This window comes from Patella vulgata, chromosome 6 (assembly GCF_932274485.2).
Source record: "Patella vulgata chromosome 6, xgPatVulg1.2, whole genome shotgun sequence".
Taxonomy (NCBI): Eukaryota; Metazoa; Mollusca; class Gastropoda; family Patellidae; genus Patella; species Patella vulgata.
The window spans coordinates 22404531-22419752 of NC_065884.2; the positions used below are offsets into that span (position 1 = coordinate 22404531).

The 15222-nt window shown below is 37.0% G+C and overlaps 1 protein-coding gene across 1 annotated transcript; it reads right to left on the bottom strand.

The window, feature by feature from the left end:
* Window positions 1–2702: 2702 nt before the first annotated feature.
* LOC126825073 (uncharacterized) lies at window positions 2703–13066 on the bottom strand. The gene is made up of 4 exons (XM_050554518.2): window positions 12769–13066; window positions 6920–7234; window positions 5813–6100; window positions 2703–3534 (listed from the first exon to the last, which is right to left on the bottom strand). The coding sequence occupies exons 1-4, from the start codon at window positions 12830–12832 to the stop codon at window positions 3089–3091; spliced, it is 1113 nt and encodes a 370-aa protein (XP_050410475.2). The 5' UTR covers window positions 12833–13066; the 3' UTR covers window positions 2703–3088.
* Window positions 13067–15222: the final 2156 nt, after the last annotated feature.

Here is a 15222-nt window from a genome sequence, read left to right on the forward strand (position 1 = left end):
GTCGGTATTTAGATCACTTGGCTTGACCATAATCAACGCTCGATGTCATCGCTAGCCTGCGATATTTACTGGATTAGAACCCGGTCTGCTGCTTCTGATTAATTCAAGTTAACTGCAATTTCAGCAAATTTCCTTTACATTATCTAGTTCTTAACTATTATAGTAAGAACTAACAGCACTTTATCTAATAAATGTGCATATATTAATGCATCTATAGTAAAAGTGCCATTTAAAATTGTAATCCTGTTTATATATATATATATATGACAAGGAAAGCTGTCTAGTCGTTCGGATGGGACGAAAAACCGAGGTCCCGTGTACACATTGGCGTGCACGTAAAAGATCCCTTGGCAGTTGGAATTCGATATAAGAGTAGGCCGTAGTGCCGCTGTCCGGGCAAAATTTCCCTCATAGCACACTGTATGGCGTATGCCCGTCTTCATTAGCCCAGGTTAGGAGCAGAACAGTAAGACGTTAAACTCCATTTCATTTCATTTCATTTTATATATATATATATATCTAACATATTCTTATTTTTCAACATTTAAGTCTTCATTATCCTAGCAACGTTACTTGTTAATCGAGACCCAGTCTTGCTACCCCATTTTTGAATTATATCATTAAATGGCAATCGTATTTTAATCCATTTGTTCATCTGCGCCACCCGGTGAGCTAGAGAGTTGCTTATAGGCTTTTCATGTAAATAAATGTCTGAATAGTAATTATATAACATTTAAAGCCAAAATGAAAACCTATAATGGGGAGAATTAGGTCTTACGTAATGCATCTTTAATATTTACTGGGGAAACCCGATAGGTAATTGTAACGCGTGACTTATTAATATACCATCGGTTATCTAAACACTTATGTATTTCATATTTCATGGAAGCTAGGCGTGTCAAGCTTTCTCCGTACCGCCAGGCTTTTTATTCAAAGTGGTTGGAAATATTGCAAGTGTTACCTTTATTATATCTTCAAGTCAAGTTTTTGGGTAAGTATATTGCTTTGTGCTGGAATACACGGTATTATTTTAGGCCCGTGGCCCTACTTTGGATACAATCATCTTTAATTTTAAGAAATTGAATTCTTTATTTATTTATTGAAATACACTGTACATTTATATATACGTAACTACAATATAAGCAGTATTACACACTAAAAGGACACACACTAAACAGTAATTATCACGCCGCACTACCCCCCCCCCCCCCACACACACACACACACCAACCACCCCTTATTAATCACAGAGAATAGGCAAAAACAAAAACAAAAATCTCACTTCGTTATACTCAACAAAATATCTGTTTTCCTTATTATTATTTTGTTGTCCTCTATACGAAAGTATACGTTATTATAGAGAAAAATACCCAAAACGTACTGTTAGTTGAAAGTCTACAGTGTAGGTCCTAATTGGAACCTACGGTTTAAACTTTTTCAAGTAATTGAATTCTCACTTTATTAGAATTTACGACAATGCTCTAGATTTGTGGACCTCATTGATAGAATTCTTTGTTGTAATTTGCCGGGACTGTACTTGGTGGGTACTCGGACATTGATTTGTTCAAGCAAGCGTTGTTGCGAATTCTCCCGTATATACAAGGTATCAATGTTCAAACACTCTTCTATTGCAATAACTCATGAGGGTTGGTTATCCTGAAAATGTTGCTTTTTCCCTAGTTTGACTTGGGTTAGTTTACTCTCTTTTACTTGATAGAGGAATTCCTTGAACTGAACACATACGTGATATACATTGCTTAAGGGGGAGGGTGGGGGGTGAGAAATGAAATTGGGTTTATTTAACGTACTGCTCCGCTCCGACTGGGCTAATGAAAACGGACAAACGCCATATAATTTGCCATCGTCTCGTATATAAATGTGTCTTTCTAGATCCGCAACGTTTGGCCATGGTTAAACGTGATAACTAAGGGAGAGGGGTTTTACATAGCCTAAGCCTATTCCCCAATCCCATTCAGACAACCTGAATAAAAATATTGTTTAAAATAAACAAAATTTTTTTAAAACCCAAACGACTCAATTTGTATAACTCTTCAATTTAAAAGATTACGTTTGGTATGGAATTGTTATGTTTTCCAGCTCACCCAACGAAAGCTTTGACCCAAAATCTTAAAAATGTTACGTAAACCGGTTACGTAAACCGACTCAATATTATGAGTTGAAATTTTCAGACAAGCTTAACACAATCTGATTAAAAAACAGATCCTATTTCTTTTGAGTTTTTTATAGTTCAAAATTTCGTTTTAATTGTCTTTACTATACTAGAATCTGGAAGAGTTGTTTTTATGTGACCCGCGTTCGGGTTGATATGAGGGATTATAGGCTGGTTGGAGAAGGTGACAAATCCAGCTTTGTGGGAAGAAATTCCTACCCAAATGATTTCTTCATTTTCTGAAACAACTATGTCCCTAGTGTTCCAGAAAAATTTTCCCCGTCGATCGGAGTTGAGCAAATTTTTTTTACAGCATTTTGAAATTTTGACCCCCTGGGTCAACATAATGAAACTGAAAACCATTTATAACTTCAAAAATATCAATTTTACAGCCTAGAAATGTATTATCAACATATAGGAAAGTGATACCAAGGACGACGTCACCGTGACGTCAGAATACAAAATGGCGGAACTGTGACGTCACTGTGATGTCAAAATTCAAAATGCTGTAAAAAAATTTGCTCAACTCCGGTCGGCGGGGAAAATTTTTCTGGAACACTAGGGACATAGTTGTTTCAGAAAATGAAGAAATCATTTGGGTAGGAATTTCTTCCCACAAATTTTCTACCTCGACCAGACTATATAGTCACACGTGGTTTTGCCATATTATTTTTGACGTTACCCCTCATACATTTGCTTGACTTCAAGTCGGAAATATCGGTAATTAGCGGGCAGAGTGAAAGGACACTATAAAGGCAAAAGAAACGACGTCTTCCGAAAAAATGGTTACCCAAAGTTTCAGATAACAATCATCACATTCTAATATATTACCTTCATATTTATTTAATTATCAATGAGCTAATAAAGTGTATGCATTCCTATTGTGCACAAACTGGTAGACGGCGTTTGGGGGAATTATTAATTACGTCCATAATAAACCAAAGTTAAAATTATGATGCTGATCATACCAAATCTGTTAATATTAAACATACCATTTGCCCCGTTTTCAAGACATTTTGCTTCCTTTGTAATAGGTTCATCAACAATTTGAAGTGTAAATGTAGCTTCATTTGTTGCGGTAGAACCAGATTCAGTCCACGTTAATTTGTATTGACCAGCATCCTGATGATGTACATTAGTAATTTTTAATCCAAATATATTGTTATTATCTTGTTTGACTCTGTATCCTGGCAAAGTTAACATCTGATTCTCCCAGGATTGACTTCTTAATCTGTACCATTTGATATCAAAGTCAGACGAGAGTTGGTGTAATGAACCACGCATGACTGGAGAAAACGTCACAGAATTACCTATAGTTGCATTCATCACAAAAACAGTTTTTTCCGTTATTAGTGTTTTCCTACCTATAATATACAATAACAAAGCACATGTATGTAGGCTATACTACTATCAAATTAGAATGCTTTACAAACGTGATTAGTGATCCTGACCCGTTCTTATTCTCAAAATTGCCACTGACTGGCGTTGATCGTGTTTCGGTTTAATTTCGATGCACAGTATAGTCAACCATTGGCTTTAAAGGGCAAGGGCATGTGACAGCTATTTTGTTAGATCGTCGAGAGGCCTGTGTAGCTTTAAAGGTTAGAAAGTGCAACTGCTGTTTACAAACTATTATTACATGTATAATTAGTAGATGATCAAATTGCCAAAGATATCTTTCAGTCTGAACCCAATTTGCCTATTATATAATTGGTTTAGTTACAAAGCAATGGCTGCAGAGAGTTTCATAGAGACACTGACAATAGAAAGTGAACTGACATGATTGCAGATTTCATATGTTGAGCAAGAAAAAATAATAGATAATTTACGAGCATTTTTTTTTTACTGGAGTCCAATGCACAAGTCAAACCGGCTGCCGAGCCAAACCGCGACATCGGCTACAGTTTTATCTACGGTATGAATCCTTGCGAATGTTTACGAATGTCATTGCAAATGCTTACGAACGCCTTGCGAATGAAACGACTACACAACGCATGCTTGGCGAATTGCATATAAACCCCGGGCCCGGTTCCTCAAAACTAAGTTATTTTAACGATCTATTAAACTCTAACGGATCGTTATCTTGCTAACGTATCGTTGTTAACGGTCCATTAAATTTATGTTGCTGAAAAGTCAATTTCGTTATTCTTTACCAAAGGGGATGATTGTTCATTGGCTGAATTTTAAATTTTTAAATTCAATGTACATGTACATGTATAACAACTTCATAGAAGTTTATTAACAAGGAACTGAAGACAATGGAACAACTGTGCAGTCTGTTCACAATGCTTGATTAAAGACAAAAAGATAACCGTAGATTCATCTTCAATAGAAGTTTTGATGTCGCATTAACTACGTACATCTTGTAAAACTCGCAGTCGTTGCTTCAGGAAAATGCTGTAGAATATACTACAGATAACACTATACAAAAAAACTTTAGAAATTTTAGCATAAATCTGTTTAAGTACAGAAACTGTAGAATTTTTGGGGCCATTATGTCCTTCAGGCCCCTAAAATTCTGTGGAATACTGTAGAATTTCATCCTATAGAAAATGGAATTGCCCCCCACCCTCCTTTCGCCCAACCCTCTAGAAAGTTGTATAGAAAATTACACTTGTAATCTATGAATTTTAGCTAAGGGTATACTTCGACTGACATCCGACTAATGCCATCGTTAATTAGATAACGGGACCCAACACCTCCGTTAAATATAACGGCAAGATAACGACATGTTAAAGTTAACGAGGCTTCCAGCAACAGACTTTCTCTCCATTAAAGATACCGATTCATTAACTGCATGTCAACGAGTCGTTAAATGTTAACGGATCTTCGAGCAACCGGCCTGTGGTCCATATTTCTGCTCTGTCAATGAAACTGCTCTCACACAGTGGCGAATATGGTGGCGAATGGGCTTGAAATATATCTAAACCTGACGCCCGATGACTGATGGAAGTGTAAACGAGTGAATGCTAAGCGTTGAATGAGTACATATAACGAAAACTAATGAAAATGGACATACGCGTTATCGTGTCCTATGGGGGCGCTACCTACTCCATCGTGTACGCCACGGGACACCGCTTTTTTCGTAACATCCGAGTGATTAGACAATTGCTAGGTCCTCCGCCATGCACCACTTGCAAGGGGGAAACTACACCTGAAAAATTCCGAGAATGTTTCTCGGCCAACACGGAGAGCGAAACCGAAACCTGTTTTACTCACTGGACCACATTGGCTCCCGTACAAGAAAGGAAATCTACCTTAAAATCTAAGTAAAATTGAAAGATTAATTAAATATACATTATGTAAGAGCTAATTAAATCTGCCAACTTTTCCAGACCATAATCAACTCTCGATGTCATCTCTAGCCTGCGATATTTTCTGGATTAGAATCATGTCTGCTGCTTAACGCTCATTGATAATAAAATCAAAAACTGGATAATCGAAGCTATGTTTTTTATCGTACCGAAATTAATAATGATGATCGAGGCTAGACCCAAAATTCAATCGCTATAATCTTGGTTCATAGTGGATCGATTTGACTGAAATGTTCAGCAAATTCCCATGACATTATCTAGTTTTTAACTACTAAAGTGAGAACTACCAGCTCATTATCTAATCCCCCATGATGTTTCTTTAACTTACAGTTTACTTTTAGTGGGCTGAAACTCAAATCAAAACTGTTAACTCCTCCACCGTCTGCGATACATTTAAATGTGTCATAGTCATCAGAACACTTGACTATCAAAGCAACTGGGAATGTGGTATCAAGCGTATTGTTGACAGTGAAAAGACTTCCTCTTCTGGTACTTCTCACCTCAACATTTATTCGTTGGGAATCTGTATGGCTAACATCACATGTTATCTGCAATTTGTCGCCTACATCTAGTCTTGTACTGTCAATAGATACTGCGGCATTGATGTACGGAGAATCTGTAATAGAAATTATAAGCAAAAAAAGACATGAGTATTGGAATGGTGCCAAGATGAAGTCATTTGCATTTTGATAACAACTGCAGTCTGCACATTGACATATCGACTCGAAAGGTCAATTACACGATAAAACACAAAGTTGTCTATCGTCAACGTTTTGTCTTGACCAGAAATAAAATAGGCAACGCTAAAAACTAAATTATACATGATTCACATTCAGCTTTGACCGTATTCAATTCGCTTAAGTCTCTAACTCAATATCATCCAAAGTCTTCAACACTGACGTTGTGATCTTACCTGGAAGAGATGGGCTTCTGATATCCAATATTTAAAACAAAATAAACATTTTACCTTTGATACACGAATCGTGTACCATAATGCGTATGCAGAATAAATACTATCGGTGTAGACTGGAATAATCAGACGCCAGAGATTGCCATTCGATTGAGACTTCTGGCGTATTTCGCCGAACCTAACTGATTTGAAATTAGAGTAAAAACGGAAACGATTGTGTCAATTTCTAGGTCCCAAATATTATCGATTTAGCTCCTTTAAATCCGACCCTTGTTTGAAACAATCTGTGTGTTCTGAATAGATTGGAAATCTTTTTTTCGTTTACATTTATTGTGCCCATGTTTATGTCTTATTCTTTGCTCATTTTGCCGGGTCCTCCGGTTTTCTCCACATTATTCAATCTGATTAAAATACAGATCTATATTTCGTTTCGTTTTTTATGCGCCCACATGTTTTGGCTTTTTTTACAAGAGTCTTATCCGGAACAATGGAATAAATCAGACATAGGTAAATACAAATTCTTACCCGTAGGATTTAGATTTATTTGTTTAGACATGGCCCCATGGAAACAGGTCCACGGACCATCATTTTCTGATTCTTTCATCTTCAAAGAAACGCCGATAGTACCAGCAGTTGTGTTGACGTCATATGTAGGATCACCAACAACTGCGGGATTATTAATTGTACACCCTCCAGCATCGTAAGGTGGCGAACAAGAGAAACGGGTTTCTTTGTTATACACCCATCTCACCGTATCTGTTATTTTGCCTATATTACAAGTTAATGTACTTTGACGGAGATATCTCAGTGGTTCTGGGGAAGTTGTGGTTGTTATTTCACCTTAGTAAAAAAAAATAGCAATTAATATACATATATGGGCTTCAAACATGGTTGTTAAACAACGGGATCCTGGTTATTCTAGCGTGTCAATCAACCACTCACACAAATCAGGTTTTCACTTTATGTTGCAATGTTAAACATATCACAAACCACCCGATTAGATTTTATTACATACTTCGAGGAGGTATTTGTTGAGTAATAAAACTTTCTAGTAGTTTATCGAGGGCTGGCCGTCCTTACCGCACGGTACAAATAAAACGTTCTAGTAGTTTATCGAGGTTCGGGTGCTTCCGGAGTCCAAAATGGCCGCTTTATATAAATGAGAATTTAGGGGATAACTAACCCGAACCCTAACCCCTTTTAAAAGACTGAACTTGGGTCTAATTTAGTTTTTACTTCTCTTAAAAGGGTTAGGGTTAGGGTTCGGGTTAGTATTCCTCTAAATACTCATTTGTATAAAGCGGCCATTTTGGTATGAGTTCTGGCTTGTTCTGGAATTTGTTGCTTCTAGTGGTGATAAAATTTGTACCGTGCGGTAAGGACGGCCAGCCCTCGATAAACTACTAGAAGGTTTTATTACTCAACAAATATCTTCTTGAAGTATGTAATAAAATCTAATCGGGTGCACCGTTTGAAAATCGTCCTTGCTAGAGTATGGGTGAATATATGCAGACTAAACAACCTTCCTCACTGTTGAACAAACTTGGTAAGTCAAACGAATGAAAGTTGTTCCAACCTTGACTTGCAATCCCCTTGTTGTTATAGAAATAGGTCCATAGTTAGAATTCGCTAATTGATTATTCCTCCAACCTTAACTTTGTCATAAGTAATTTTGAATCACGGTGATTTATGCCTGTCACGTGTCACTTGATTCGAGAAGCGTACCGGAGAATATATTTTATTATTCACTGTTTATCGACAAATTCGGTGTTCTGAACTTTTGCCTGTTCATTAAAGCTAAGGAGTACTGACGTTAAGGTTAAGCCTTGTCACATCAACAATCAAGTTTCACCATGAGTTATTGAGTACAATAACATCCAATACCTATTAAAGTGAGAAAAAAACTGTCATTTTGAACTCTCAATACAACCAGAAGTAGACAGAAGGGTCATCATATATACAAAGCTCAAGGGCTACTGAAAGGTTAGGTCACCAGATTGAAGATAAAAATACGAACAAACCAGAAGTAAACAAAATTGAGATTCAAAAACCGACTATCTAACATCTGTCAATCGGAGTAGGTTCAAAACCAAAAAGGTTTTTGAAAATCGGTATCAAAATAGCGACTGCATATCGATTTGAAGGTGTTTTTGAAAAATAAATATGGCGGCAAAAGGGTTAAAATTGTTATGGAACAAAGTCTCAGAAAATGAAAGATAATATCTGGGGCTAACACTAACATATATCATTTTTAGTTTATTTTGAAAATGGAGAAAACTATTCATGTTCGATGAAAATTGGAAGACCTTGGTAAGCCCTTGCACATACACTGATCATAATTAAAGTTTTCATAGAATTGTTCTCAAATGGCCTGTTTGGTGTTTAGAGCTCTGGTTTGGCAGTCACTTGTGCGTTATGGTCACACATTTGATTCCTTATTGGGATGGCATGTCTTCAAACAAGATATGCCGCGGTGGCTCAGTGGGTATGGTGTTTATTCAGTAACCAGGAGGTCCGGTCTCCGGCAAGAAAGTTCCCCGTGTATTTTCTTGCCCGGTTTCCCCTCGTTGGTTATACAAGACGGATGGCCTGTCGATGAAAAACGCCTAATCCTTCGGTTGGAATAGAAAACTGGGTCCTATGTTCACCAATGGCAGCACGAAAAAAAGAGTAGGGCGTAGCGCTGCTGTCCGGGCAAAATTTCCCTCATAGCGAAGTGCATGGTGCAAACCCGTCTTCACTAGCAAAGGTACCGTACAGAAAAGCAGAACGTTAAACCCCATTTTATTTTATTTTAATGTCGAATAAGGTCAAAGACAAGTTAAGACTCGGCGTTCTTTGTTAAAAACTTAGAGGTTCAACGCTCGTAGCCACTATCGGACTTTGCTTGCCCTACCACCACCTATTCCAGCCCACAACAACAAATACGCCCAGAAACTTTCAAATGATTGCTTTAAATTCCTTTACTTTTAGTATTTGTATACACCCACATTTCGGTTTGGGCATATTATGTCGCCATCCTTTCCGTCCATAAATAATTGACATGTGAACGCGATAGAGGATATACTTTTTGACAGATTCTTTTCAAATTTTGCTGTAAGCATTGGGGTCATGAGAGGATGAACCACAACCTCCCAGAACTAACGAATTGCTTGTAAACGCAATAAATGATACCGTTTTTGACGGATTCTTTTTAAGTTTGCTTTGAAGCACCGTGGCCATGAGAGGACGACCTTGTCGGTTTTAAGAATTCCACGATGCCCCCTTTACCGAAGACTTTTCGAACGCGAACGAGGCCATACTTTTCGGCAGATTCTTTTAAAATGTGGTATGAAGCACGCTCAGTCTGATTGAAACACAGATCCTATTTCGTTTCGTTCTTTAGAGTTAAAAATTTCGTTTTACTTGTCTTTACTACACTGGAAGAGTTGTTATCATTTAGTTGTTCTGGATGACGTGAGAGATTAGCCAATGAAACGGTCTGTTACGCGAGCTTGTAGTGTGAGGTGTACGGAACTGTGGGTAATCCACTAGAAACATCAATGTTGATTGGTTAATCAAATGTCTAACGTCATACGGTAAAAAGCCGTTCGTATAACCTCAATTGCAGACTTGCTACCATGATGTCATTCCAATAACTGTGACAGTCTGGAGGTCGGGTGTTCGATCCCTGCATTGGCCGAGAAATTTCATCCAGATTTTCCGGCGTGGTTTCCCCTTATCAGTGATGCAGGATGGAGAGCCTGACAAGGACAGCTCTCTAGTCGTTCGGATGGGACTAAAAACTGAGGTCCCGTCTACACATTGGCGTGCACGTAAAAGATCCCTTGGCAGTTGGAATTCGATATAAGAGTATGTCGTAGCGCCGCTGTCCGTCTTCATTAGCCCAGGTTAGGAGCAGAACAGTAGGACGTTAAACCCATTTCATTTCATTTCATTTCGTGATAGTCATTAAACATACATTATGCAAGAGCTAAATCTGCCTATTGCAGGCCTTTCTTTAGGTCTGAAATGTTATCTAAATTTTTAATTAGACATTAATTAATTTATCCAGACCATACTCAACTCTCGATGTCATGGCTAGTCTGCGAAGTTTACTGGATTAGGATCTGATCTGCTGCTCAACTTTCATTCATGATTTAATCATGAAATGGATAATCGAGACTATGTTCTTTACCGTACCATCTTTCGTAATGATGATCGAGGCTAGCCCGAAAATTCAATCGCTAAATTCTCGGTTCAGAATGGATCAATTTGACTGAAATTTTCAGCAATTCCCTTTACATTATCTAGTTTTTAACTATTATAGTGAGAACTACCAGCTCTTTATCTAATCACCCATAATGTATGTTTAAGGACAAAAAAAACCCAACCAAATATGTATAGGGGTGGGGGCATATGTTAGAATATTTCTTTACCAATTACATATATATATTTTAAAAAATATCAAGAATAAAGTCGTTTTTGTAACTAACCAGCGGCTGCCAGGCAGGATAAGCCCACAATTTGCAAGAGATAAATAGAGAACAAGCTAAAAACAAACGCGATTTTTTTGTACAATCAAGTGCAATAATCCAGAAAGTTATGGCCTGAAATGTGCAAATATCATAAGTGACTAAGATCTTTGGGATATAAAGATATGTTTTAAGTTTCATCAAAATCGGATAAAAATTGTGATCTCTATGGCGTCCACAACGTTCGTATTACACACTTACACACAATTTGCATACAAAGAGCGGCCATTTTGTTGGTCAGTTTCATTTCGATTTTCCAGAATACGACTTAACCTTCATTATTGTGGAATGGTGATGTATTAAAACGGTTTTTAAAATCGGAAAAAAAATTGTGACCCCTTGAGAATCCGCAAGCTAAAAATGCGATTTTTCGAACAATCAGGGGCTATAATCCAGGAAGTTAAGTTCGGATATCCGCGATTATCAAAAGGAACCAAGATCCGTCCTTAGGGTGTAACGGTGATATATTCAAACGTTTTTTTTTTAAATCGGATAAAAATTGTGGCCTCTATTGGGTCCACAAGCTAAAAACGTGATTTTCCGTACAATCAGAGGCCATAATTCAGGAAGTTATGGTCCGATATGCGCGAATATCGAGGAGCCGGGATCTGTAGGTTATAAACATGCATTTCAAGTTTCATCAAAATCAGATGAAAATTGTGACCTCCAGGGGGTCCACAACCCTGATATGCAATATTTTGACACTATTTGCGAATGAGGGGCAGCCATTTTGTCCGCCAGTTTCGGTCCGATTTTTACGAAATTCGAACTCAACCGTCCTTGGGTTGTAACGGTGATATATTTACACGTTTTTTAAATCGGATAAAAATTGTGAACTCTATGGGGTCCACAAGCTAAAAACGTGATTTTTCGTACAATCAGGGGTCATAATTCAGGACGTTATGGTCCGATATGCGCGAATATCGAAAGGAACCGAGATCTGTGGGTTATAAACATATATTTTAAGTTTAAACCAAATCGGATAAAAATTGTGACCTCTACAGTGTTCACAAGCTAAAGACGTGATTTTTCGTGCAATCAAGGGCCATAATCCATTAAGTTACAGTCCGATACATGACAATATCGAAAGGAACCGAGATCTTAGGGTGATAAACCTATATTTCAAGTTTCATTGAAATCGAATAAAAATTGTGATCTGTAGAGTGTTCACAAACAATTGTGGACGGACGGACGGACAGGGGCGACGACAATATACGTCCACATGAAAATGTGGGCGTTTAAAAATGAATACGGAACGAGCCAAACCGGGTAGTGTGGGTGGGCATGTTCTAAATTTTAGTCTTTGTCATTGTAGAAAATTGTTCATGTCTCCAGTCTCAGCGTTAAGACAAGTCGAGAGGCTCCTGCGCTGGGGGTTCTCTCATCCCGGGCGCGAGAATATATTTAAAAAACTTACTGTAAATCGTGCTTTCTAGATTATATCCAAAGTACCAAACGTGCAAAGACTGATAAATTGTTTCAATGATTTAGTACTTGAACTGGAATATACAGGTCAGTTCTATGGAATACAATTACTGCTTATTACTGAGCGACGTTTCGACTAGGCTGCTCTAGTCATTATTGCTTGATAATAACTAGAGAAGCCTGGTCGAAACGTCGCTCAGTTATAAGCAGTAACCACATTCCATAGAATTGACCTGTATATTGCCAAAGAATGCTTTGCTTATCAAATCATCAAAAAAAAAAAAAACAAACCCCACATAAATCGGAGATTAAAAAGACGGACCCGAAACTAAGTGAGAAAATTACTTCAATAGGACTCCCTCGTTTAAATCGGCCATGAACGTTTTGGCCTGATTATAAATATTAGAATAAATTAAACACAAATTAAATACTAACCTCTAATAGAATTAATAGTGGAAATAAGAACGACTGTCAATACTGTAACGCTGCAAACATTCATTTTGTTCCCTTTTCCAATTAAGACTAAAACACAACTGCCCGGTTGCACCCTGTCATCATAAGACCGCTAGATTTGTTATATGTGGACAGTAATGTATTCACTGTTGAGCAATCTTTGTATACATTATTGCGAAATAATAATCTAAGGGTCGCTTTTATTTAAATAGTACAATCGATATGAATAACCATGGCATTAAAACATTTGACGATTTTAGTCAAGTATGTCCCGTCTCTTTCACTCAGCTCACGTGGTCATCATATCCAGGTAGTAATTCTATCCGACCACACCCTAACTACGAACACGTTCTTGTATAGATTACCGACCCGACAATGCAAAAGATAACGAGTTATATGAGAAAAAGGTTATTGATAACTACAGTAGGGTTAGAGCAACCTTTTATTGGGACTCAGTATTTAAGAAAAGCACAAGGAGTAGTCTGCTTGGTAGCTTCAATGATCTAGGGTAAGGGTTAGGCTATGTGATTCATAAATACAGTCAGTACATACGAGGTAATCGTTATTCGTAAACACTGGTTATGAATAACCTCGTCCATAATATTAATATTTTACTACAAAAAAAAGTATTTTTGTATATGTAAATATATGGTTGTTTTTATTATGTGTTGTAGGGCATCATGTTCGAATCCTGTGGGTAAAGGTTCAGCTGCACCATTTGCAGCAGAGTAAATCCGGTACTTGAATTAAAAACTCTGGTGCCCTCTTCCCTTGATGACATAAAAGGTAGTGTACGAGGTCGCATGTGCACTCTTGACAGTTTGAATTCGAAAAGTAGGACGTTAGACCTCATTTCATATCTATCTGGTACAGCTCTATATATGCGTAAACGCGAGGTTGCCATAGATATTTGATCTCAGTATTTACCCTCCTTGTAACGGACTATTTCATTGACTCTGCCAGACTGTCGTAATACTCACGACTAACAATAGTTGGTATTGCCTGACTGCGCGAAAAATATATTTTTGTTAGTTTGTTCTCTGTGTCCATTTCTTTCAAAATGTGGGCGTATCTTGCATGGCAACGGCTGGTCTCTAAGTCCATGGAATTATTTGATCACCACCTCTAAAATTTGTGATGGAAACGGTATTGTTAGACGGTTCAATGATCCCAGAAAACAGGCAAGTAATAAAAAAATATTGACCGAATGGATTTGATATTGTAGAAGTATCCTTCAGACACTATATTTGAGGAGCAGAACTGACTTTTCATTTTGCAAGCCCCTGGAGCAACTGAGCAAAACGGACAACTTCGATATCGTAACAAAAATCATCATTATTTTTTGATCAACAAGCATATCAGTAATGAGACAATAATCCTGGTTAAAAACAAAAAATTAAAATCTTTATTAAAATCGACCAGGAAATATTTAACTGATTACAAGTATTGGTATAAATTAAATAAAGATAGAATTCTACCAATCTCAAATACAATTTATAATAGAACTAAAAATAAATGCCCAAACTGTAATGATGTAAGCATTCATTTTTTGCAACATAAATTATCTTGCATTTATAAAACAGACATCTTTGAGCTGTTTCAAGACTTGAGGACCAGAGGCCTGTTTCACAAAATTTTAACTAAGATAAAATCCAAATTTTAGTAATTTGATTGGATAATATTAGATTGATTTTAGTGCTTAGCCAATCAAAATTGAAGTATCTGCTAAAATTTTGATTTTATCTTTAGTTAAGATTACCCTGCCGCGTCAAATACCTTCAGATTTGTTACGCGTGGAAAGTACTGTCACTGTTGAGAAATCTCTATATACTATTGCGAAATAATAAACTAAGGGTCGATTTTTGTTCAAATAATGATATTGATAGTGGGATAAGAAGAGCTGTGGAATATGATATAGCTACTATGCGAAAGAATGCAGAAATGTTTGCTTAAAATCGTCAGGATAATGTATTAGTTTATTTAGTCGGATATATCTATATTTCGTAAATGTATAAATTAAGTATGTACTTAAAGAGCACATAAGATGAAAATCCTAAATTGCATGTACTTATAGCCAGTGGTTACTATATGCACTTTGCGGCAAGTTAATATTAATCTGATTAAAATTAAATCAGCTATCTTCACTCAAAGTCGCAAATATAGACCTCCCGTAAAAACGACTTAACAGTACAAATACATTTGGTTGGTAACCATCTAAATCGAATAACAGATTGAGAAGGGTATTCTAACTATTTTTGTGTATTTATAATATGGCAGGTGTAGTGTCGTTAATATCTGTCAATAATCAATTAGACTAAATTTGCTCAGACATGGGGTCAGGAATTTAGAATGTTGATTAGGTAGACATAGCAAGGTTTTGGGGCGTTTGGAAAAGTGGACCATGAAAAATTTATGAAACATTTTCTTTTTATTTCG